This window comes from Drosophila montana, unplaced genomic scaffold (genome assembly GCF_035044405.1).
Source record: "Drosophila montana isolate Dmon_TW-CO22-7 unplaced genomic scaffold, ASM3504440v1 contig_402_1, whole genome shotgun sequence".
NCBI classification, from domain to species: Eukaryota; Metazoa; Arthropoda; class Insecta; order Diptera; family Drosophilidae; genus Drosophila; species Drosophila montana.
Window position 1 is genome coordinate 378066 of NW_026998739.1, and position 25893 is coordinate 403958.

The 25893-nt window shown below is 37.4% G+C and overlaps 4 protein-coding genes across 8 annotated transcripts in view; 2 read left to right on the forward strand and 2 right to left on the reverse strand.

Annotated features, from left to right (window-relative positions):
- The first annotated feature begins 152 nt into the window (after nucleotides 1-152).
- Nucleotides 153-2192, forward strand: FucTB (alpha-(1,3)-fucosyltransferase 10). Its single transcript, XM_064698123.1, has 4 exons — nucleotides 153-579; nucleotides 670-1079; nucleotides 1212-1389; nucleotides 1454-2192. The coding sequence occupies exons 1-4, from the start codon at nucleotides 346-348 to the stop codon at nucleotides 1958-1960; spliced, it is 1329 nt and encodes a 442-aa protein (XP_064554193.1). The 5' UTR covers nucleotides 153-345; the 3' UTR covers nucleotides 1961-2192.
- Nucleotides 2181-25893, forward strand: part of Shawl (Shaw-like) — a 94625-nt gene continuing 70912 nt past the window's right edge. For 3 of the 4 annotated variants that reach the window (XM_064698116.1, XM_064698118.1, XM_064698119.1), the window contains exons 1-2: nucleotides 2181-2318; nucleotides 2388-2447. The gene's annotated coding sequence lies outside the window, so the exon portion shown is untranslated. Of the gene's footprint in view, nucleotides 2319-2387; nucleotides 2448-22967; nucleotides 23240-25893 lie in introns of those variants that run through there. The other variant, XM_064698117.1, reaches the window with a different exon arrangement.
- Nucleotides 3164-4288, reverse strand: Fbp2 (Fat body protein 2). The gene is made up of 2 exons (XM_064697662.1): nucleotides 3721-4288; nucleotides 3164-3653 (listed from the first exon to the last, which is right to left on the reverse strand). Exons 1-2 carry the CDS (start codon nucleotides 4045-4047, stop codon nucleotides 3207-3209), a joined length of 774 nt encoding a protein of 257 aa, XP_064553732.1. The 5' UTR covers nucleotides 4048-4288; the 3' UTR covers nucleotides 3164-3206.
- Nucleotides 5658-21131, reverse strand: Mco1 (Multicopper oxidase 1). Of its 2 annotated transcripts, none has more exons than XM_064697577.1 (6): nucleotides 20737-21131; nucleotides 14357-14720; nucleotides 10821-10999; nucleotides 8915-10037; nucleotides 6627-7714; nucleotides 5658-6561 (listed from the first exon to the last, which is right to left on the reverse strand). In XM_064697577.1, exons 2-6 carry the CDS (start codon nucleotides 14550-14552, stop codon nucleotides 6148-6150), a joined length of 3000 nt encoding a protein of 999 aa, XP_064553647.1. In that variant the 5' UTR covers nucleotides 14553-14720; nucleotides 20737-21131; the 3' UTR covers nucleotides 5658-6147. The 2 variants fall into 2 exon arrangements, with proteins under 2 accessions (XP_064553647.1, XP_064553648.1); XM_064697578.1 differs by lacking the exon at nucleotides 20737-21131 and adding an exon at nucleotides 17336-17350.

Genomic DNA, 25893 nt, shown 5'->3' on the forward strand with positions numbered 1-25893 from the left:
TCGATTAGCAGCTACGTGCAGCTCTTTTGACTTATCAATCAACACTTCAATCGTGATAAAGTTATTGTGCTAGCTCTTGGCAAAGTTGGCTCTGTTTAACATGCCAATGTGAGCATCAAGCATATCGTAACGTACCGCAAATGCTTATAAAGTAGCTGCGTTTTACAGCACTGCGCACGTGTCAAAGTTAAGAAAAAACAACCTGCAGCAAATTTTCACGGCACACAGTTCTCGCGCGCGTTCATTTGAATTGGGGCATGCCCCGTGCGGCGTCCAGCGGGTGATAATTACAGATTGAAAGACGAGCACCCGCAGCAGGCATCGACTGAATACGGCAAATAAACGATGTGGATGTGGCGCAATCGTCGCCTGAAGTTGCTGCTAGTCTCGCTCGTCTGGCTGTGCAGCGTCGCCTGGTTGTATTGGTACATAACCAGGGAAAAGGAGGACATTCGCGGTGCTGTTCCCGAGCTGCTCTGGTGGACAAATGATATGCACTGGTCCTACAATGAGATGCGCTACTGCAACTTGGAATCATGCCGTGTGACCAACAATCGCCAGCGCTTGAAAGAGGCTCGCGTAAGTGGAGGCGGGGCTGCAGCGGAAGTTCGCGTCCGGCTCTCGTTTATCGCGTTTGCTTTATTTTGTTGTTGTTTGCTTGCTTTACAGGGGATACTCTTCTATGGCTCCAATATGAAACCGCACGACTTTCCAATGCCACGCCAGCCGCATCATCTGTGGGGTCTGCTGCACGAGGAGTCACCGCGCAATGTGCCCTTTGTGCCGCACCATGAATTTCTGCAGCACTTCAACAACACGTCCACATTCAGTCGACACAGCAATTTGCCACTGACCACACAGTATCTGCCGCATCCCAGCGATCTCACCCAGACGGACTACTATATTCCGCACTCTTCTAAGCAGGTTATTCAGTTTAATGAACGGCTAGCCTCGGTGGTTTTCCTGCAAACCGATTGCAATACTCTGTCCGGGCGCGAGGATTATGTGCGAGAGCTGATGCAGCACATCCAGGTGGACTCGTATGGCGGCTGTTTGCACAATCGAGATTTGCCAGAGAGGTGAGCGAGGAATCAGTCTTGCCAACTTCTTGCCATTTCCAGTGCTAAATATATCCAAATTGGCTAAATCATTGTAATATATCTGCTGTTTCCCTCCGATAAATTTAAATACTTTGATTTCTTTTCTTTCAGCCTTCAAACGGACTATCTGAACAATTTATATTCGGATGCCTTGCTGCGCTTTCTTTCCCGCTACAAATTCATGATTGCCATTGAGAATGGCATTTGCGATGATTATATTACCGAAAAATACTGGCGTCCACTTATCATGGGCGTCATACCCATTTACTTTGGTTCGCCCAGCATACGGGTATGTTTACTATCCTAGAAGCGCACACAGTCTTTCGCATTAATTGAACTGTTTTGTACTCCAGGAATGGCAGCCCCAAAACAAATCTGCCATTTATGTTGACGATTTTGCCAATGCTGGCGCACTGGCCGCCCACCTGCAGCAAGTGGACAACAACGAAACCGCCTACAGATCCTACCTGGACCACAAGCTGAAACGTGACAAACCTATTGACAACCCCATGCTGCTGAATCATTTGCTCACGCGTCGCTATCAAATTAAGAACGACCAGCAGAACGAGGAGCAATCGCTATTTCATAAATTCGAATGCCTCATGTGCCGACAAGCTCTTTCGACCGTAAAGCTGCGCTCAGCCAACGGGCAGCACTATAGCTGCCCGCTGCCGCCAGTGCATGCACCGCTGGAGCGGCAGAAGGAGCCCAAATATGCGTCGGACTGGCGCTCAATGATGAACGTGGGACGCTGTCAGGCCCTGCTTTTAGACGCGTACTTTCGAGCGAATTTCAAATACACTAAGTCCAAGTTTGAAACGCAAGTGGCCGAAATGGTAGAGCAAAACTTGTGCAGTTAGGCTTTGGCCGACAATCAAAAAAGGAATCTTTATAGAATCTATCTTATGAGCCATAATGTACTACATAGTAGTTAGTATACTTCAGGGACCAATCCTTGGCATGCTGCGCATCTAAAAGATGATAGAGTGTGATTACAAATACAATGGCCAGGCTATAGTTAAACACTTGTTCGCCTCGGTCTATGCAAATTGTAAATATTCTAATTGGATAAAAATTAATGCGTATATTTAACTACGAGCGCTTTAAGTGGCATATAATACCAAAGAAATAACTGTATAGTTAGCATCATAATATCATCATCATATCTATCATCCTCATCATCTATATATACTCACACACACATCATTGCAAATATGTGTAAGTATTTGTTTGTTAGCGTATAGAAACACGTATTAAATTGTCATTTTTATTTTTATGCCTTAACAGCCATGGCTAATGTTTGAATACCTAAAAATAGAGCATATGTTGGAGGCTTTGCATACCCATGTGAGTTCTTACATATATTTATATACGATTATTATTCGTTTACCCTGGAAGAAGGTATCATAGTTGTGTTTCAAATTATGTAAGACATTAGCAATCTGTGATTCCAGCAGCAAAGGCTGAGACATGTCCATCCGCTAGTTCGTCTGTTTCTTTGCAAACTAGTAACTGACTTTTAAAGCTAACGTATTGAAACTTGCATTAGCCTGTCTTTCTGTTGGAGGCGTAAATATGTCACAACCGGCCGGATTGGACAACAATATCAAATAGCTTTCATAGGAACGATCGGTCGAAATGTAGGTTCTTGTATTGAAAACTTTGTTGTTTAGCAAGTTACTTTGGCACTTAAGAGTTTCACAATGCTCCTCAAACAAATGCTAAATCTTATTAGCATCGGACTATAACATCCCATATATACCATAAGAACGATATATTAATAGTATACCTATAAGTTTACCTTATCAAGATTTCAATACTTTATCATATAGCTCTAGGGAAAGAATCAACCGAAAAATTTGTTTTGTATGGCAAAATATTCTGTTTTTAAACATAACTTTACCAAAATCGGCATTCCCGAGCTTCAGAATTCTCCTCAAATTTCGTCTAGGGTATTTCGGGTTCTATCTTGTTTTTCTGAAAATTAATCTAAAGCCCAAAGAGACATTAAACCGACTTGTGGAATTTGAACTTAAGACGCCTTGTTTTCAAAAGTATGTGGATCAGGCAAAGTTTTTATTTATTTGTTTGTCTTTGACGTGCGCTTTACATTTGCCAATGCATCGGGATATTAACTTCCTTCAGTTGTCCCATGTCCACAATCCACATGCTGCCATTCTTCACCATATCGATGGCCTTCATAATTTGGCTAGCTGCCTCCTCGGGCATTTGACGCTTGGCGCTCTCGATGGCCTCCACCAGGGACTCGGAGTGCTCCCAGGTGACATTGTCGCGCAGATTCATCATCATCTCGGTGTTGGTTAGACCCGGGCACATGGCCATAAACATGATGCCAGTCTTCTGGTAGATGTGCTTGTCACCCATCGAGCGGGTGAAGCCAATGACGCCGTGCTTGGCCGCTGCGTAGACAGCAAAAGCTGGCGCTGGCTCCAGGCCATAGACGGAGGACATGTTCACCACCATGCCGCCCAGGCCCATTTGGGTCTTGTCCATATAGGGCATGGCCATCAAAGTCATGTGTATCATGCCCATCTGGATGGTTGGGTGAGTTGGAGAGATGAGCTGAGAGACAACACAACATATCCATATTGTAACTCACCAAATTGATACCAATGGTCGTCTCCACATCCTTGTCCAGCAGCACATCCTCGCAGTTGATGAGCACATCAATGTTGCCCATCGCTTGGCCCATTTTCTTCATGGTCTGCTCAATGGACACTTTGTCCGTGAGATTAACATGCATGAACATCACCTTCACGCTGGGATTTTCCGCCTGCAGTTTCTTCATCATCTCCACATTCTCCATGCTATGCACTATGCCAAGCATTTTAAGCTTTTGCCTCTGCATCAGCTGGTGCAGCAGCTGGAACCCAATGCCGGTGAAGCCACCTGCGTACATCACATTCTTGCTCGTCCAGTCGTACATCTTTGCTGCTTATGATGCAGTGTTCAGGCCCACTGCGTCTTTTATAGGCTCCTCTTTTCTATTAGCTGATAATGCCCGTCAGCCTGCTTGGGGTCTCAGGGTTAGGTCTTTAGGTCAGCTGCATTGTTCTCCGACCAGATGTGCGCTTTGTTTTGGCTGCTCCTCAGATAAGACTGCTCTCCGGTTCGTTGGCTTGTTGCCAATTTCTTATCAGAGCCATTGACATAAGGGCGAAGTTTAATTCGGCTGTGCACCTTAGAAACCGATTATTCTAAAATCTAATAGGATCGAGTGTTTGCTTGGATAATGCAATAAATATGGATGTTGCATCACATATAATAATTGTAAATTAAATTTAAAAAAAAACTAAAAACATTTAATTACATTCCAATCGGATACACTTGAATCTCGGAATTGGCATGATCCCGAAACTCTGGCAAGTTGCGATGTTATTTCTAAGGCCCCTAAATAATCGAAACAGTTGCGATAAATGTCTGGCTTTGCATAGAATTTTGTTTTCGGTGCCCATTTCTAGTCCAAACCAAAGTTTAGGCTTCGAGTGTGATTGAACACATTCACGAACCCGAAATATCTGTTCTTTTTTGATCATTTTCGAGTAGGATTTATCGAATTTTCGGTTAGATTTATGTTATCTTTATTATCATTTTTTCCTATTCCATGGACGACAAATAACAGAATAAGATCTTTAAATATTATCTCTATATATCAAATTGTTTGTCCTGACTGATCGACTGACTGACATCCCAAACCGTTTGAGCTAAAAAGATGAAATTTTCACTGTAGTTACCTTTTGTGATGTAGGTGCACGTAAAGACGGGGTTTCGGGAAATTCCACCCGCAAGTGTGAAAAAATCGCGAAAAACGTTGGTATGCAACTTTTTTGTTTACCATCTGATTGGCCTTAAACTCATTTTCAAATCTCTTTGTTCAAATTCATTTGAGGGGTGTTTCACACTTTTCGAAAAATGCATTCCTCAAAGATTTGGTGAGTGATCAATATGAAAAATCATTTGAGACATGATTCACATTTTTCGCAAAAAAAAAAGCTTCCTTGGTGGAAAGTGCGATTCTAAACTCTTTTGGTGAAGTATAATGTTTTGTCCGATTTGCTTTAAACTTATTTTCAACTCTCTACGTATAGTAAGAACTTAATGAATACGTGTTTCATGGTTTCGCCCGCAACAGTGGAAAATTGGCTACCGTCCGATCGGTTTCAAACTCATTTTGAAGGTTCTTTGAGGGAATTTATTTTATACATACCACGGGCAAGGTCGGGGTATACCCGCTACTAATATAATTTGAAAAGATTTCGATTAAATTAATTAAATAATTTCATAATTTATTTACAAATTCTGAACATATTTCTTATACGCTTAAATGCTACTGAAACGTTTTAGACAATCACAGATGTTGATATAATGAAACTAGCTAAATTTTGAGCCACAGAAAATCATGATTTCGTTCAAGATAATAAAATTGACTTAATCTAATTGTGCGGGGCATACAAATGAGTATTTCACTAGTTTCATATTAAACGAATACTGGGGTTGGAAAATACTCCGAGAATATGAAAAGGCATTCCATATATAGGTTTAGAAAAGGTTAAATCTTTTTGAAGTGATAAAAATTGTTTTAAATTGTGGCAACGTCATGTTGTTAAGTTTGGCAACGATTGAAAATTTTAAATTCGCATCTAACTAATTACAATCGATTTTGCAAGCTGGCAACACTGAAAGACCGCGCTAACTAACACTAATGTGAAATGTTGGTAAACTGAATGTCAAATTTTAACAGGCCGAAATAAAGCGATTGCTCAATTAAACAGCAGCCCGGCATAAAGTGCAAGCCATGTGTGCTAAACATTGCAAGCTGGCAACACTGAAAGACCGCGTTAACTAACACTTATCACTAACACGTTGATAAACTGAATGTTATATTTTAACATGCAGATATAGTGAGCTATTGAACTTAAGGCAATGTTAAAGTGATTGTAAAAGGGCTTTAGTTATGGGAAAATGTCGTAGAAGTGACTTAAAACTGGACAAGTGTCATGATAGCATTAGGTTTTATGCTCTGCGCTCAACTTATGCTCGCCAACTGTAGCATTGTTAACATGAGGATAATAAATGGCAAACCCGTTGCCAGGTTTCTGGCTGATGTGTCTCTGGTGGGTGGCGCTGAGGTCGTTGGGCTGCCAGTAATGTCATCTGAGGGCGATGTTTCCATATTCGTACGGGAATCGGGCACATAATCACCACAGGTGGGAAAATTGCGCGGCACTGGTACCATTTTATCGTCGTCACCCACTTTAATAACCAGGGCCATCCCGATTTCAGCATGGAATTCGATGTGACAGTGGAAGAGCCAATAGCCCGGATTGTAGGCCTCAAAGCGTATGATCGTATAGCCTCCATCGGGCACTGTGACCGTGTCCTTGACGGGAGGATTTATCAAGTTGCGCTTGAGCAGCTTAAACTGATCCAGCTGCTTGATCTGCATGGGGATTATATGAACATTATCAAGGAAGATTAAAGAGTTCTCTTCTCAAGCCCACTCACCATTTCGATGGTCACATTCTCGCCCAGACGCTCCAGTCCAATGACTCGGAACGCATTGCCATGCAAATGAAACGGATGATTGGCATAGAAAGTGAAGCCCTCGTCCACAATGATCAGCTCGACGACAGCATTCAGCGGCACCTGCAGCACATGATGGCACTTGCAGAACTGCTCCCGACAGTCGATGCCCTGCTGGGCGAGTGTTGTCTCATTGCAGAAGAGCTCGTCGCTCAGCTGATGGCGTTGTGGCAGCAGTGCCACCGCGGGAAACTTGAGCGAAATGTGATTCAGCTGTGGCGTATACAATATATTATCCTTGGTCACATTCGTGTCCATGCCGTAGTAGTCGCTGTGATGGAATTCCGGATTATCCTTGCGATAGAAATCGTAGTACACAAAGAACTTATAGTCCGCCTCTGGCTTCAGTGTGTCATCATCAATGCCGGAGACCTTGTCGTATATGGGCAATGCCCTCATCTCGGCAACCGTCTTGGTATCCGTGTAGCCGGGACCACGATTCATCACATTCAGCTGAATGCCCGTGGCATTGTGTGCATAGCCCAGCTCAGCGCTGGGCTCACCTTCGGCAGCGCCTTCATACCTTAATATGGCCACCTGGAAGGCTGAAGTGAATCTCTCGCTGCAGTCCATGAGGCCCTTGAGACGCAACCAATAGTTGCCCACCTCCTGATTGGCATTCAGCACAAAGTCAAAACGTTCACCCGAATAGGTCACTATGGAGCCCACTTCCATGGCCTCAATATCATAGCCATCCGAGTTGATGGCAGTCAGCGTGTGATTATCCACAGATACCACAATCGGGCAATTCAGATACTCGGCGTTCACGATGCGAAAGCGATACCGAAAGCCCCGCCGCACATGATATACCTGATGTGGTATCTGCTCCAATGGTATCTCTTGCAGATTGCCGCGGCGCTGACGCGAGTGGACAACTGGAGCGGGCAACGACCCGCTGCCATTTGCTCTGCTGCTGTTGCTCTGCAACTGCATCTGCATCTGTCGCGCGTCATTGGACAGCAATTTGACCAGACTTGGTGGCGTTGGTGCTGCTGAAGGGCTTTTGGAAGCTATTTTGATTTTATTGATTTGGAATGGAAGAAAGATTTAGGAAAAGATTTAGCTAAGCTTAAGCAGAACAATAGACAAATAGTTAATGGGTTCGCTCATGGGAGCTCATGGGATATATAATAACTAAGGGAAATTCTGACTGAGATCAATCCGTCCTTTGCTGCGTCCAAATTAGGCTAAGCCAAATATGTTTGAAAAAGATTGACATAAAGATTTTTTCTGCTCCTTTCAAAAAGTAAAAATAGCATATTGCCTTGTCTGTCCGTCGGTTTGTATATGCATCAGTATACATTTTTTTTTTTGAGATATTAGGGGTATAGAAAACGTTGCACTTAAACTTAGTTCAGACAGTAGGACACAAAAATAAATTGGAAAAATCTGCCATACAGCTGATAGCTCGACAATTGGCACGCAGACTTCTGCCCAAGCGAGTTTTTTTTAGTGTGACTATCTAGAGGTCGATTTTTATCGAATCAGCAAGTCTGACCGAGTCGGTGCTTACAGGCAATTTACTCGGTCCGACTCCTTGAACTTGTTGCTAAAATAAACAGAGATGGGTAGTAGAAAGCTAGTAGTATAAAAACTACAGTAATTACTCTCTTGAGCGGACAGCCACTGACTAGTCTGAGTCTGCTTATTAGCCTGATTTTTAAATTTTGCATTCAAAAAGTGCGGTTTGAGATAAGAATGTCCGGATAAAGAGGGTGCACGCCTTAAAGGAGTGTCCGTTAGGAGAGTTTAAACTGATTTATGTGGCATTGCAAAGAATATATGAATTTGGGGCGCAATCGTAAAAGGATAATCAATAATCGGTCGAAGTAGAAAAAAATCCTGCACGATTTAGGCAGATATTCAACAGCAGTCTAGTCAACTAATTTTGTGCCAAAAACATTGTTAAGACCGACTTAAGGATTACAAATTCTCAGACTGAGCGTACCTTTGCAATAATATATATATATATATATAATAGTGGTCGACTTACAAGCTAGAGTCACCAAATTTGGCAGGGCGATTACTTAGGAGTTTCTGTTATGGTATATATGAAAAAAGAAAAGAAAGATCTTCCTTTCCTTTTTTTTTCATATACTTTGTCTGGGATTCTTCTAATTGGTTAGTGGGCAACTAGACTTCATTTAAGAGCTTTTAAGACAATTAAGAAATGTGAGGCATAGTCGGAAGTTAAACACAGATTCGCTTACCTGGCTGCACAGGATCCTTGCTTGATGCTGCCGTTAAGTTTAAGTTCGTTGGATTTAGTTTGATAATTTTGTGTGCTTCGGTTGGAGCTTCCGTGGGAACCGCCTCTGCGGCCATGCGATGCTGTCTCTTCATGTCCGCCCAAATGCGATTGTAGTAACGACCACGCCCATTGATGAGAATATTGTGGGGCTTATTATCGCCGCGTGAGTGATGGTGATAGGCAAAGATGCTGGCACCCGTATCGTGTATCCAATCCTGGACAACCAGCACATGCTCGCTGAGATCAAAATCGTAGAGGCCGCCATGTGGCTCGGAGTTCTTGGGGCGGCGTATAATAAGCGACCCAAAGACGCCATCGCCACGCTGCATGCCCGTGTGTGAGTGCCAGAAATGTGTGCCCGGGTTGTCAGCCGGAAAACTATAGCGAAAGGTGGCATGTGGCGAAATGGGACACTGGGTTATGTGCGGCACCCCATCCATATAGGGCGTCTTCTTCTGATGCAGTCCATGCCAGTGTATGGTGGTGCTCTCGCCCAGCAGATTGTTCTTCACATCGACCACAATTTGATCGCCCTCGCACACCTCTATGGCTGGCCCGGGCATCATGCGATTGACAACGGTTACGCTGCGCTCCAGTCCATCGCCCATGATGCAGTGCGGCCGCGAGCAGTCCGTCAGATTCAGCGGGCAGTCGAAGCAGGCCTTCGAGAAGGTCTGATACCACTCGACGACAAATGTATAGGGGCACGTCATAGGCTCAGCATCCACCTGGCAATCGCGCACGCACGGATGCTGGCGATACCATTCGGCTGTCCAGATATCCTGCGTCTGCTCAATGTCAGCCAGTTCCTCGATGCGCGGCGCTGCCAACGGTCGACAAACGAAGCAACAGCTATTCCTATAGATACGCTCCGGCGGGCAACTTGGGTCGATTGGTGGACAGGTGCGCTGGTAGCTATTAATTGCAATTTCGCCATTGTCCCGGCGAGCGCATTCGAGTAGCGTACAGTCGGCGTCATTGTGCCAGGACTCGCCCACCGCATACAGGGTATTGTTGTGCTGGCAATGGGTGCGCACGCATTCCCCGCAACAGCTACCCGATGTTTTTCGCAGCTCGGTGCCCTGAAATTTACAATCACACTTTGTAGTACAGGTCTTGGAATATACTTCCTACACTCAGTAAAATATAAAGCCTATATATCCTACAAGCTCAGGTGTCAGTCAGAACTTAACATCCGCTTGAATTTAGGTCTTAGTCATTAGCTTAGACAGCTATCAAAGACATTCTTGTTAAATTGTTGTCAAGCAGTTCGTATATTACTGTCAAAGCTAACAATCCCTTCATTATAAATCATCAAGTCTGTATCTGTGAGCTATCTGTTAGTCAGATCTAATGCTAAATGCATCTAATTCGTATAATAAATTTGATGCGAGCTTCTTGATATTCCTGTCTAAATATTTTAATATTTGCATTTTATTATTTATATCCCTACTAGTATGTTATAGGCAGATAGTTATACATGCAACAAATCTTAGCTTCAGATCTTCTCTTCTTCTTGTCAAAGTTAACATTTACTTCAAATTGCTGATCTGCTAATCTTCCGATCAGAGTTAATGTTTGAGGCGGTCAAACTATCTTTTTTGCAATTCAATTAAACTATAAATATTTATATTCCTACAAAATATTTAAAACTTAAAACTAGTAATTAGGTGTAACAAACAGTTCGGTGACTCTTTAAAATTTTGTTAAGTTTAACTTATCAATTATATTTAAGTGTCAAAACGCGCTGCTGATATTTGATCTTAAAGTCATACAAAAAATATTTGCCATATAACAATTCTAAACACCCTCTGACCACCTTGCTTAGATCATAAATCAGAATTGAAAATTAATTAAATACGAACCACATCACAGTAAAACTCATTGCAATCAATCTGGGTGACGACTATGTGTGCCTGTGGCTCATCGCCGACCCCTGCGGCGCACGTGTAAACCAAGCAATTGTCCTGTGCATCAAACCAGACAGCACCCTGCTCCTTCTGATGGGTACTATTATGCTCCTGGTACAAACAGTATGTGCTGACTGCAATTAAAAATGAGGTGGGGCAATTTTTAATTAGTGCCAGTATAAAAATACGCTTGAAAATTTGTTGACAATAAGAATAATTGAAAAAGGATTCTCTGAATACTTTAAAAGTATAGATATATATAAATTGATTAATTGAAATTAATTAATTAAAAGAAGCATAATATTCATAGACTACCTAGAATATAAAATATGTTTTTTTTTATTTTAAATTTTAGGTGGTCTTAGTGAAATTTGATATTTTTTGGATATTTTTATATCAATCTAATTAATATATTTACTTATAAATTCATTGAAATCAGGATAAAATTACTTTAATTGAAAAATATTGTTAGAAGGCAAAATTTTCGAATCTTAGCGGAGATCTATTGATTCCGTTCTTCAACTGAATTGGGTAGCAAAAGCGCAGCCAACTTCACGCAGCTACGCATAGCAATGAGCTTTTTGTCTACCCAAGTGAATTGCTGGCCGTGCACGTGTTCTTCATGAATTGTTTATTTGATTAACGTACGATAATAAATGTTTAATAAAACAGAGCACACAGAAAGATAAACAAAACAAGGTAAATAAAAGCTAAGCAACAAAACTTTTTGCTGTTTGCGCTAATTTTTGTTGTCCGAATCACGCGCGTAAATTTTTGTTGTTTAAAGCTCAATTTATTTGAATATATATATACTACAAATGAGATTTGGCATGTACTTAGTTTATTACATGTTACTTAACAAATATGCGTGCTAATTATTTGCTAAGGTGCTTGAACCGAGTCGCAGTTTTAAATTTGTTTAACTGTATCACAAATAATGTTTTTTGTGCGCTTTGCTTGATTGGAAAGTACCCTGTAATAAGCTACATCAGTTTTTTTATTATAAAGTTTACATATATGTATTTGAATTTAAATAAAAAGAATTTAATGTTATAGTCACAAGCTTCAAGCGATTAAAATTTGCTAAACAGTTCCATTCAATAATTCAATAATTATAGATCAATAAAAACTGAATTTTAAATAATTTTTTTCCAAAAGTACAGTCTTTACAATTAAATTAAAAGAATAGCTGAAAGAATCAATGGGCAGTTATGACTAATTGCTAGTCGGAAGTATATGTATTTTAAAGTACACTATCTTGCCATAATAGTTATTTTTAATCTCTCTTTATCTTTATTTATTTTTACAACCTAATTATGCCAATTTTACCATTTGAACGGTTATAGGATATATACAATTGGTTAGCCTAAGAATTAGGAAATTTTCTAATTACACCATAGAATTTTCGCTTTGTTGGTTATCTGTCTGGAAAAGTTGTTTTATTGTAGCATTTCAACAAAGAAGCCGCAGCTGGGCCAATAAAGCTTTGCTATAAAAACGACTTAATTTAACCAAACAACGCAAAATATGATAATTGCTTACATACAAGCAACATTTCAGAAGCTGTAAAAAAAATCACTTTAATTTAAGCCAAATGACTGACTCTGCGATTCTCTGCAAAAATATGACTCTAAACGAATGTTGCAAACTAACATAGATTTTCCAAAGCTTAACTAACGTGTATTTGACAGTCGAAAAGTTTTGTGTGTTGGCCAAAGCAATCTTTTAATTGGAAAATCAATTTCGCAACCTGCAATGCTATAAAAATATTTATACATTAAAGCATCATTAAGTTTACGACCGCACACATGATATCAGGATTTAATGATTCGCAATTTGATAAGCACGTACCTGCTTGCAAGATTTAAGACTCTTCAGGTATTGTAAAGCAAAACTGTTTGTCAGAGCGTCTTGCATTATATGGATTTTTTTATGGATTTTTATCAATAAAAATTGGCTACGAATATGTTTACAGCAAACAGAAGTGGATATTTTCGCTCAAGGTGTACGAAATGAATGTTCTTTAAGAATAAGACCTTAAATTTGATATTAGGGCTCGTTTACTTTGTATATTTTAAAGTTAATAATACGATACAATTGACACTTTTCGTTGCTTATAATTCACAAGTGGTTATAGTTTCGGACTTAAGACTTAGGATTTAGATTGACACTCGTTTTGTCAACCATTAATAAATAATTAATAGTAATATTTATCAAAATTGAGACTGAGAACAAAGTCTGCTGATGATAGAACCGGGAGGTTCTTGAAATATCCATACAGACAACATGTTTATACCTTGTTGTTTATCGTTATAACCAACATTGACCTCAAGCCCGCTTACTTAATTGAGCAAGAAAATTAATGAAAAATTATTTTCGAAAAAGTGTACAGGGCGGTCTTCTAGTCGGTCTTCTATCGTCAAAAGTATTTTTTAGATTTAAGCAGCAATTTTTTTTAACTAATTATTTTTTTTGTTTTAATTATAATTAGTATTAAAAGCCCCATTTTAATTTATTTCTGTTGCTTTTGGGCTTATCTCTTAGTGTACTTGAAGAGAAGCAAAAATAATAAGAAATAAATAAAAAATATATATGCATTCATTAACGGACAATATTAGCTGATGTTTGGCATATAAATTAAGTACATACATATATGCATGTACATAAATACGACTTTTACAACACTTACTCGGTCAGCCCGTGTTGCTTGTGCGTCGGCCACAAACGGCGATTTTATTGACTGTACATGTTAACACATTCATGCGCTCGTTATGGCCATTATTATGATTGCTTTAGCACTTCGTATTTGATATGTAAGTATGTAAGTACTTACGCAAATTCGCATGCGATCGACCAAGTCTGGGCCAATCATTATTTGCATTGTTTGCAATTTACATTTATGCTAAGACCGTCAATATTGGCCAAGGTCAGCATCAGCAGCAGCAGCTAAAAACTGTTAATTGTTTGTTGGCTTTTTTCACACGCCCAACGTTTGTGTTTTGGCTTGTAGTTAAGATGTTAATTGAGCATTTCTGCCCACAACAAATACACCTGTTGCTTCTTTTACAGTTTTGAAATCATTGGTGAAATGTTAACAGAAATTTAACAGCAACAGATTGCAGTCTCGTTGGCTGTGGCGTTTTTAATTTGAAGTTCTTTCAATTGTTCGTCCTATTATTCTTATTTTGCTTGTTTAATTGTAATTGTGAATATTTATTATTGAATTTTTAATTTTGTTAAAATTAACATTTAATATCTGACCTACGCCTACAACAATAAGCAACTTAACTGTTAGCTGCCTTACAGTTTTCAAGCAACTGCTAATTTAACAGCACTAACTGCAGCAGACCTTAGCAACTTAGCAACAGTATCACTGATAAATCTGTTGCTGATCGTCTCCTGTTACGCTAGCAAATAATTATCGCCAATTGCACTCTTCATACTCAGCAGATTAACATTATATTAATACAGCTAACTGATCAGCAACTTACCTGTAGACTCGTTAACAGCTCTCAGACCGCTGGCATCGCTCACAGGCCATTCCAGCAGCAGAAGGCCAATGGCTAACAGTAGATGCGCTGTTAAGACGAGGCGACTGTTACTCCGCATGGTGTTTCTCCGGCTGTAATAGCTTTTCATAAAATTATGTTGTCTTTCCGTTGTTTTTGTTGTTGCTACGGCGCTCATTTTGGCATAATTATGATGTACGTTTATTTCACTTGCGGTTGTTGCGCTTGTTTTTGTTTTTGTTGGTGCCGTTGTTTATCGTTTACTAAAAAATAGTTTGCGGAAATTGTATCTTAGCAGCTATTGTTGTTTTCTTGCCGTTTGAATTCCAATTGGCTGCAAATCAAACTAAAAATGTTAGCGATTAGTATTGGTGAACCTGTATGTAATTATAGTCGATAAATAATCTACAAGTTTTCCTAGAATTTTTATGGCACATAATTTTATAATTATGAACTTGAATAATATGATAAATGTTTTTAACTACCTGCAATAAACAATAAAAATGTTTCTATGTTTTATTACATGATAAAACATTTTTTTTGAACAGTACAGTAAAATATATTGATGCAATTCGTTATTTACATTTCTCGCTTGTATTTTAATTGATTCAAATCCAGATGTTATTCTTAAATGCAAATAATTTTAATGGATGGAACCCTATCGTACAAATTAAAACAAAAGTTTTCATAATTATTTATTAAAGCTTTATATATAAATTTTTTAATTTTTGGAATGATGCTATGCGAAACTTCAGCAGGTTTTTATTTTGTAGGGTCTTAAAGTTTCGGCGCACCAGAAATTGATATGTTATTAAAATTAAACACAGAAATTACCTAGTATTTCCTATACATCAATTCTTTACTTAATTTGGCCTTGAAGCGAATGCCAATCATTACTTTTTTTGACTTGGCCAAGATGCACGCGATTCAACACATGTGGCCAAATATTTATTATTGACAGAGTTGGGTATCATCAGATCCAAACAGACATATATTGTATTTGTGTTTAAGTATGATTTACTGTTGCCAGTTAATGCGTGTATATGTATATGAGCCCATATGCCCAGTTGGCCCAGCTAGATGCTAGGCAATTGTAGGCTCTATCAGCACATGGCCAGCAAGTCAGCAAGTCAGTTTGGCCCACACGCAATGCACGTACAAATTTAATTAATTAGCACTCTGTTCTTCAAAAACATACACACACACATGCTCGCATGGCAACCGTCACGTACATCTATGGGCGGTTATAAGACCCAGCCCAAGCCGGAGATGGAGCTGCAAATGGCAACTGGCAACTGGTGGTGGACCAAACATTGCCCACTAGAAGATGCCCAAGCTTTTCTCTAAGCACACAAAGCATATCAAGAAGCGACGCATAAATTATGAAAAGGAAAGTGGACGAAATACGAAATATAAAAAAAAAAAAAAACCGAGAACAACAAGTAAACATAAAAATTGGATTAGGAATTTGCCTTCCTTTTCCCTCTTTGGGGACGCTGGCACCTATTTAGTTGGCAACACTTAAAGTGACTTAAAGATTGATGCCTTGGGCTGGCTACTACGCACTTCCGTTAATTGGAATTTAACTGGCTCTTCATTTTGGCCAAAAACAAACACACTTAGTATATGCATATTATGAACATACTTTTGAAACTTTACAACACTGTCCTTTGTTTTTGATATAAATTCAGTTTCGCTTCCACTCATTTATTCTGTAAAACTTTAAGAGATTTCCATAATTTTTCTTAAAATAATAATTTTTTTGAAATGCAAATTTGTCCGGTTCCGGTCGATTAATTGTAAAGATTGCACAAACTAATATACATATATTAATAAAAGTAAAATGAATAATTTGTATGTTAATCAATGCACAAAATCGAGATGCAAATTTGTGCTAAGTAGAACAGTCCCTAATACTAGCTACTATATCTGCATTTTTACATATCTCATTTGAATAGTTTTCTGTTTTTCTCAAATACCAATATCGTAGTTTCTAGTTGAATGATTGTTAAGATTAAACTAATTGACGGCAATTAAATATTAATTCAGCCGTCTACTCATTCAAATTACATGTTGACTGTCTGATTTTGACTTAAGTATTTCACCTTTTGACACTGGAATTTTGTGTAGCCATGCTCATTACATTTTTTTCGATACTATATAAATGTAAACTAGTGTAAAGCCCAGTTGTGGCCTATTGCGACGGCTAGTAATTAATCAATGTACGATTTGTTTCTCTTCATACCCGGAACTAGAACTTTCTGAACGGCGTGAGGTGTTGAAACAGTCATCAAAGAGTTGAACAATATTTGTTATTCAAGGAGAACTAATTTGAAAATAGAGTGATGAATGGCAGATACCCTGTATCAAGTTTTTGGTTTCTTTAAATGCATTATATTTATATAAATTATGTATCTGAAGGTGAAAGTCGGAGAGAGATAGCATTAAACTATACATTTTATATATTTTTGTCAACTTTGATTTGCTTTCTAAGCACATTAGCATTTTCTTAAAATTATTTAGGTGTGAATATTTAAAACTATATAAAAAAAGTTTCTTGAAGTTGTTTCCTATATTCATGATTATTAACATGATCAGTTACTTGACTAGAGTTAAGATTCAAATACCCTGTCGTTCGTTTTCATATGTGAAGGGTATTAAAAGTACCTGCATTTAATGAGCAATTGACTTGATTATCTCTGTGCAGCTTGGTGAACTGTTTGTGATTTTTCCTTTCAACCGTGACTAAATGCTTAATTAAGCGCCTTCAATTGTTTATTGAAGTGACAGGCAATCATTTTGATTAACATGTTGATTTTGAGTTTTAACTACAAATAAATACTCCAAAAGTCACGTTGGCTGATTTGTGGGTGACTTCTCGATCATTGTCTTAAATTAATAAAATAACAAAACAAAAAAAAGCACACTGTAAAAAGTGAATATGACCAATATGGGCATTACCTGTAATTCACACCTTTTGATGTGTTTGTGCTAACATTTTTTGGAAATCACATATGCGCTCCACTATAAACCAGCCAAGGCAGATCGTCTATATGCATACTATCTGGATGATGTTTTGGCTGACCGCACACGTGAATTCCCTGCAATTTAAACTAATGACGCAGGTTAAGATTGATGAATAATACACCAAATACGGGGAAAATGGAAAATTTCTATTTATGAGTGTACTTGTTGACAAGTGAAACCATATTAAATCGAATTCTTGTGCTAAATGCAGATCGGAAATGATTTTAGAATATTATCTAAATGAGCTCAACGATGAAAGGGACAGATTTGTTACACTTAAATTGTTGGGAACGTCCTGGCCTAATCACACACATTGCTAAAAAGCAGTTACACATTTACCTGCGCTATTTGTCAGTTGTTAAATTTAATTCTATGTCTTATAATAATTGGATAAATACAAACAATTTGTTGTGATATATTTAATTTGACATAAGCGAACAGACAAGTGAAAATTACACAGTTATGCCCAATTTAAGCTTAAGTAAATACATATTTAACAAAATAATATTAATGGAAAAAAGAACAATTTTAAAAGATAAAAAACCTTGCCCATGAAAATTCTTAAACAAACAACAATTTATTTTGAGGGGACCCAAACCTAATCCAAAAGTTATATGAATAATATTGACCTTAGGATGAGACAATATAAATATAATTTTTTATACTCATATTTATTGCTTGTTTTTCAATCAAACATTTTAAAAGGAATCAGTTTTTTTTTAAGTTGTTAATTTTTTTTTTAAATTGTTCAGTTTGCGGAAAATAAATTGGAATTCCTGGTTTGAAGCTTTTTGCAGCCTTGATTCCTATATCATATATCCTGTTGTTAAAGAAATAAACAGTCAAACATAGGGAAATATTTATAACATTTTCTTTGGGCCTTTGTGAGGTAACCAACAACATAAATTAGTCAGGGTCTCGAATTCGGATATCAGTGCAAGTTGGTTGTCTCCAAGTCAAAATAATCAAATAACACGCACAATGAGCTGATGTAAGAGTATCTAAGCTTCGGCAAAACCAATTGCTTCTTGGTATGATGACAAAAGTTATGCAAATTGTAGAGCTTTGAAGCTACCTCATTTCCCGGATCATATATTAAGTCGAACAAACTTGCATAACACAATTTGTCAGCATCTTTAAATTTTACATTTATATGTATTTGTTTATGTGTAATTATGTGCGTATTGTGTTCAGTGCAGGTTTAATTTTGATTTATTGATGATTTGTTTATTTTTGTATTTTTTTGTGTCTATTTTTGCTCCGTTAATTTGTACAATGCGGCATTTCAATTATTCAGATCCGTCAGTTGGCCGCATTTTTTATTGGCCTGCTGCGAGTTTTGTTGAGCTAGGTTGAGAAATAAATACGATACACAGAGCTCGGACTGGGGCGAAGAGTGGAAGATTTTAAGCTGCTTAACGATGTGTAAAATGCGATTTATATATTTATATTCATGTGTGTGAATGCATGTTGAGGTTGGCTATTTTTAGGAACGGGTTGCTTAGTCCGGGTAGATTGACGGGAAATCCCCAAGCGCACGCATTCTATACCCTAAGAAACTCTTTAATGATGACTTGCATATTAATTATTAAAAAGGAAAGGTCTCTGTGAAGTATTAATATTTAAATATATAAACTGAGGACGAACTTCGGAGAATAAATTACAACTAATTGAGTAGTCGAGTGGGCTCTCTTCTACCCTAAGCCTTAAAACAATAAAGTGTTCGCATCCAAGAATTATGGCAATTGAATTGTCTTAAATTATTTAAACTCATTTTTATAGAATACCCTGCAATCAGTCTAGTTCTGTTTGTTATAATCAGTCTAATCTTTTTGTTATAATATGTTATAATATAAAAAATGTAATATTCATGTTATAACAAACATAATACCCTGCAATCAGTCCAGTTCTGTTTGCTATAATATGAATATTATAATATGATATAATAATATGAATATAATAAAATGAATATTATAACAAACAGAGCTGGACTGATTGCAGGGATTTATGTTTGTTATAATATGAATATTACATTTTTTCAATTCATTCTTATAGAATACCCTATTATATTCATATTATATTCACATTATAGAAAACAGATTTAGACTGATTGCAGGGTATTCAATAAGAATGAATTTAAAAAATGTAATATTCATATTATAACAAACAGATTTAGACTGATTGCAGGGTATTCGCTGGTCGACCTTTATTTAGCATACTTGTGACGTTATAACTTGAAGTTCCGCTTGTTTATTCTTGGGAAATCCGTGTCTTTCATTGCCCAATTAAGAGCTGGTTCATTTGGTCCATGTTGAGGGAAACACCGTGCCGCAAATCCGGTTTTTAGCCACATTCAACATGAAGAATGAAGAGGAACACCTCTTTAGACTCTTTGTGATTGTTAGCGGTAATCAATGGAAATTCAAGAGCAAAACAAAAATACAAAAAATAACTCCAACTTTAACATTATGTTGAAGGCCTCGACTACTGGTAATTAATTGTAAGCCAAGTTACGTGCCGACCTCGAGGCAGCTTAATAATTTGTTACCAGTTTTTGGCGTATCTGGATTCTTTTATGTTTATTCAAATTGAAATTTGGTTATTGAATGCTTTATCAAAAAATTATTCGAAGCTATTAACCCGTGATTTATATAAATAAGTCGAATGTTCTTTTGAAATTTTTCCGTTTGAAAATCCAACTTAGGTTTGTTTTATAAAGAATAAAAAACTTTACCAATTTGATGATCCACAAAATAAACAGCTTATTGTAGTTTCATATAGTTTATATGCATATTTAAATAATATTATCTGGAGATTTGGAGATGTTAATATCATAACGAGTCGAATTTAAATAATATTTATATTTATTTATTTCATATTTTATTGATGCTTTTGTTCTTTATACATTTAATGTTTTATTTATGCTTTGAATCCAACATAGGGGAAATTCGATATGAAATTTTAACATATTTTAATTATTTAACACTTAATGAATTTTGGAAAGCTAAAAAGTTCCTTTATTCTTTAAAAGTGATTGTATTTAAATCTGATTTTTAAGTGGAACTCATGAAATAACCTCACTGAATGATGAAATGAATTATTTTTATCTATTGTCTCTAAACGTGAAATACAACTACAGCTGTTCTTTTGATATTCAGGTTAATTTCGCTTTAGTCTTTTTTTTTATAATAACAATAAGATAATAAAAGCATAAATGCTATTTTTAGTGACGCATGTCGAAAATCCAATGACAATATGATGAATAACACAGACTGATCTGTAATTTTGTGCAGGGCATCTGCAAGTCTGCTACACTCATCTACGGATTAGCTTACTTGTTCTTTTAAGTGCGTCCATGGTGTATAAAACGTTTACGAGTCACAGACAAATATAGTATGCATTTGCTCTCTGGACTCGGTTGGCTAGCCGAAATTGTAAAACTTTTACTTATCACGTCAAAAGGGAAATAATTATAATAACAACAATTAGATCTCGTAACATTCGTTAAGCGTAGACGACAACAGTTTTATTGCACTAGATTAGAGCAATGGCAATGAACGGTTTTATATAAGCTGCTCTTCGTTATAATTATGGTTGTACAGTTTGACAAGCACTGACTGGCATACAGCAAAGGATGGAGCTGAATGTACTTCACTGCCAACTTTGTGTGACCGCGATGAATGCGCGCGAGTCGCCGTTAAAATCGCAACTAACTCAATTTGAATGCAACAAAGGCGTTTTTGAAGATTCCAAAACGCGCTAAAACTCAAATTGTTTTAGCCTTTTTTTATTGCCACCGTCAAGCGCTCAGACTGCCTCAGTCGCCGTCGCCGTCGCTGCTGATAACAGTTCAAGTTACGACACACGCTCGTTTTGCCCACGATCGTCAGCTGGGCGAGAGAGCGAACGAGCAAGAGAGCGCCGGTGCTTCGTTTTACCGGTCTGTTGCTTTAATTACATGCACTTGTTTTGCCACCACGACTGTTGACATTGGCCGGCGAGCAATGTTAATGCTTAACAGAGCTCTGTTTATCTACGCTGATTGGCCGCATGTTAAAAACGCTGTAAGAAACCGCCGCCGCTTCCGTCCCAAGCATCATATTTGATTGGATTCGCATATTTTGTCGTCAGACCGTGTGTTGCCTCTACTGCCACTGCTGCGTGTGATGTCTACTCCGTCTGTCCGCATTTATTAAAAGTTGTCGCATTGCGAATAAAACCAGCCTGCATATCACAATGTGTAACTTTTTGTGGTGTTCTTTTTGATTGGTTTGCTTTTACAGCTGTATGTAAAGTGCTCACTATGTTTGCAGAACTACCTTATTTACATATTTGTACATGTTTTTCAACACTCATTCCATTCTTTTGCTACAATCTGATGGGTTTTTTTTTTTAAATTGTCTTTGCCGTAAGCGTAATGTAATGGGATTTTTTTTATACCAAATCTGTAATTAGGTCTTAATTTTACAGTATGCGTCTTACCAAAATTTAAATTAAAGTTTAGAATCATTCATATTTTAATATTTCAAATGCTCATAATTAATTTATTAATTATTTGATTAAAACATATCAATAATATTTCCTTTACTATTTAATTTAACTTATTAACTATTTCTATTATTACTATTTAATAATCCAAAAGCCCATAAGTTTGTTAATAATGGTATAAATGGCATATGATATGAATTATTTTTCCACTTTTTTTAAAAGTTAATTTTTAAAATTTGCATTTTAATACATCAAAATGTGTTTAATAGAACATGAGATTGCCCCTGCTTTAGTTTGTATCTAAATTTGCAAACCATATATTAACTTATTATAATATATTTCAAAATGTCTCACTAAATATTTGGCTCATTGTATCAAGCGACATCGTATGCCAGAGCGTCAGCTCTTTAAATCAAAGTTATCTGGGTTAATTAGGAAGCTATTTTATTGTTCTTTATTTTTCCAAAATATCCCAACAAAATTGATGAATTCCGCTCACCATTGTTTCGTATCATGTCTTAAAAATCAGGATACACTAGATTCAAGAGCATCCCATTGTGAGTTTAGCTGAACATTGGCAATTCGTTTAATTTTGTTTAAAAACGTTCCGATGATTGTCTAAATAATTTCCAGGTTTTTTAAATTTATTTTCTTTTCCTATTTTCGATAATCAATGAAGAACTTTAAAAGAAGTTAATAATACGTTTTAGTATTTCATTTGAATGCTCAATTTAATGTTAACTTACTTTTAAAATTGCTCAGTGTAGAGTTGAGCTTTATTCACCACACACACAGAGAGAGACACCTTCTCGGAGGATGAAGCTTTCACTCTCTCGCGTGCGCTCTCTCTCTCTCGCTGTTTCAGCAAACCTGAAGTTGCAGCATCCCGTTAGTCAGTTGAAGTGTCGCGACGAGAGCAGCGATTGAGCCAGCGCCAGCAGCGATAATATAGTTGATGGCATGTCCTTTTGGCAGGCTGCGTTTAGCGTTCAGTTCGTATTTAGACGTGCGTGCGGCAGGAACAACTCGGCACTTGAGGGCCCAGCAAAAGAACGTTTCGCGCTGGCCACAATTATTGGCGATGGCCACCGAGTGGGCAATAGTTGAAGAGTGTTAATAAGCCAGCGAGTGTCGCGGAGTGCGTAGTGCGCGGAACACGTGCAGGTCCCAAAGTGGCTGGGATTACTGGAAGACAGTCTGTCGAGCGTTTGTGTGTGTGCGTGTGTGTGTGGTAAAGTGTGACCAACAAATTATTTACGAAATACTTACGAGTGCTTCACGCAAACGGATTTCATATACTGCCAGCCCCAAGTTTTGCTTAAAGGATTAAAGCATCTCCCACTGGACGAGGTAACCAGTCTTATCTCTAGCTTCTGTTTAGCCAACTTTGTTGCTTCATTTTGTGGGCTGTCTTTGTTTTTCGGCCAAACTTTAATGCGCCTAACTGTGCTTCATACGCTTTTCTTTTGGTTTCCCGTTGTGTGTGCTGTCCAGGGAGCTATAAACTAAATCAGCTCAACGGTAGATAGTCCCCCCTATGTCAGTCTCAATGTATATGGGGCTTGCGATGCCCTTTATACCCGGAGTCGAGAAATGTAACTTTCAATTGTTTTCGACAAAGATAACATACGCCAAGAACGTTTCGAAATGGGGTTTAGGGATATCAATGATTCATCTGCTCATTGTGTTTGGTAAAGTGGATCAATTTGAGCGAAACTGAACTTTTTTGCTTTAAATATTTAGAATTAAAAATATAGATAGTTTTGCCAATGCCTCGAGAGCTTAGTTTTTCACATCATTGAACATGGCATGGGCGAATCTCTTGACATTTGATTTAACATTAAATCAATTAATTATGTTGTAAAACCACATTTTAATTTGTTGAATTTTTCCTATTTAGCGTACTGATAATAACGTTTACGCAATGTATAAAGCTTTAGAGTTTCCCAATAACATAGCAAAAAATAGAGTTTGCTTATTTTCATATCATTTAGATAAAAAGACAAATATTATGAATTAATTAAAGAATTTATTGCTTTAAAAAAAAAACGCATTATTTAACTATATTATCCAAATACTTTAACACATAGCTTTGCTATAAAGAATGTTGACAATTTAATACATTTAACACTCACATGCAAATAAACAACCCTTAACAGTAAAATGAAAATTTAACTATTTTTCGATATCCATTTAATTTATGTGTTGATTTAAACGCACATCGTACAAATATTTAAATAAATTGTGCATTTTTCAGTGTAAAGAAACGCTAAGCTTTGGATTTTCATAGTAGAAATATTTATTTACCGTTTATTAAAATATAAAACGATATAAAAGCAGGGCAGTTGTATTTAATTTGAATTTGCAAAGTGGCACTTGACCTTTATATTGACATTTATCTTTGAATTATTTTAAGTAATTTTAAGAAAAGGTCAATAGCTGAGTCTGCCTTAAAATTATTATATATTCTGTTCACATGAAATTATACGACCTACACAACAATAAAAACAAAGGGAAATCAAGATCAAACGACAAATAATTTATACTTATCGATAGCAAATAATAAGTAATACAATTGACCTAAGCAATATAAATTGCTTAATATTTATCGATTGTGTTTACAGCATCGATAGTTATTGCCAATACTTCATAACGAGCCATATAATTTTACACGTACTAAGTATTGAATCAAAAATGATTGTCATCATATCGGAAATATTCTAAGTAATAATCAATATCGTTGAGTGCAAGCTAGGTATTAATGTGTTAACTTCAAATACAATATATTAAGTTTATTGTCCCATTGAACATATATACTTTAAATAGTTATTAATACTCAAATGTTTCTCAATTACTTTTAATAATGGTGCAGTCATAAATGTAGCTTTAGGTGTTCGATTCCTTTGACTTTATGAGTTTCCTACGTTTGTTTCTTGTTTTTAATACTATAGTCGGGATCAACTGAGGTTTGATGAGAAAGTTTTTAAAGTTAAGAAAGCGTATATATACTTCGCTTTTTATTGTTTACCAAATGTTTTTTATTAGTTTGACAACTAAAAAAAAAACTTAGTTGTTAGTTTGTTTTTAATGCGTTGATACATTTTGTGTAGTTTTGTGCTTGCCTTGGCTGGTGGGGGCAAAAAAAGGTTTAATTTATGGGTCCTTAGATTGGCTGGGGACTTGCCTAAAACCATTCATTTCGCTCGACCCAGTGGGAGACACAAAAAACTTTTCGGTGTTGTCAACTTTTGTCACTTTTTATGCGGCACCGAGACATAAACACAACATAGTCAAGAGTGCCAACTGCAAAGGACTCTCAAGACGAGTGTAGTAGTAGTAGTAGTAGAAGTAGTAGAAGACAAGTCCTTATGCATTTATCAAATTTTTTATGGGTGACACGTGCGCGATTCGAAGCCGTTCCGAAATCCGTTTTGCGCTGTTATCCTGTAATTGAGTTACGACTGTGTATCTCAAGGATGCCAGGAGACCCAAACCGCTGCAAGTCAAACAGCCCAGTCACTTGACGGCACCGCTGCACTTTTGCAGTCATATAGTATATATAGAGTCTGGGAATGCGACTGATTGAAACGTCCAATGTAATTAAGGCTCAGTCTGTTGCCACAGATCTGCCGTGGCCATAAAACACGCACACAACTTTGGCGCCAATGTTGGCCAACAGGAATTAAAGCATAAACTACAATTGTGCACGTCCTGAGGTTTACGACCCTACAAAAACCCCAGACGTGTAGCTCGTGTGTGTGTGTGTGTGTGTATTTGGATAGGGGTAGGATGTCTCTAATGGGGTTCACTTGTGCTGCAACTAAAGTTCAACTGTGTCTGTAATTTGCTTTGGTAGTCAGCGCTCGTTGTGGCGTGTAATTTAAAAAAAAAAAAAAGAAAACGAATTTGCTGTCGCTTGGAATTGGTAATCAAAATTGCGAATGCGTCGTCTCTGGTGCAACGAGGCGTATGCGCAATATGAATATTTAATCTGATAATTCCAA

What these genes read in the sequence shown, in the direction of transcription:
- FucTB (XM_064698123.1), top strand. Translation starts at nt 346, where the DNA reads ATGTGGATGTGGCGCAATCGTCGCCTGAAGTTGCTGCTAGTCTCGCTC. An exon ending in AGCGCTTGAAAGAGGCTCGC is followed by an intron (nt 580 to 669) that starts GTAAGTGGAGGC and finishes CTTGCTTTACAG; the next exon opens with GGGATACTCTTCTATGGCTC. An exon ending in AATCGAGATTTGCCAGAGAG is followed by an intron (nt 1,080 to 1,211) that starts GTGAGCGAGGAA and finishes CTTTTCTTTCAG; the next exon opens with CCTTCAAACGGACTATCTGA.
- Fbp2 (XM_064697662.1), bottom strand. Translation starts at nt 4,047, where the DNA reads ATGTACGACTGGACGAGCAAGAATGTGATGTACGCAGGTGGCTTCACC. An exon ending in CGACCATTGGTATCAATTTG is followed by an intron (nt 3,654 to 3,720) that starts GTGAGTTACAAT and finishes CCAACCATCCAG; the next exon opens with ATGGGCATGATACACATGAC.
- Mco1 (XM_064697577.1), bottom strand. Translation starts at nt 14,552, where the DNA reads ATGAGCGCCGTAGCAACAACAAAAACAACGGAAAGACAACATAATTTT. An exon ending in AGCTGTTAACGAGTCTACAG is followed by an intron (nt 11,000 to 14,356) that starts GTAAGTTGCTGA and finishes TTTTAATTGCAG; the next exon opens with TCAGCACATACTGTTTGTAC. An exon ending in CAAGGATCCTGTGCAGCCAG is followed by an intron (nt 7,715 to 8,914) that starts GTAAGCGAATCT and finishes AAATCAAAATAG; the next exon opens with CTTCCAAAAGCCCTTCAGCA.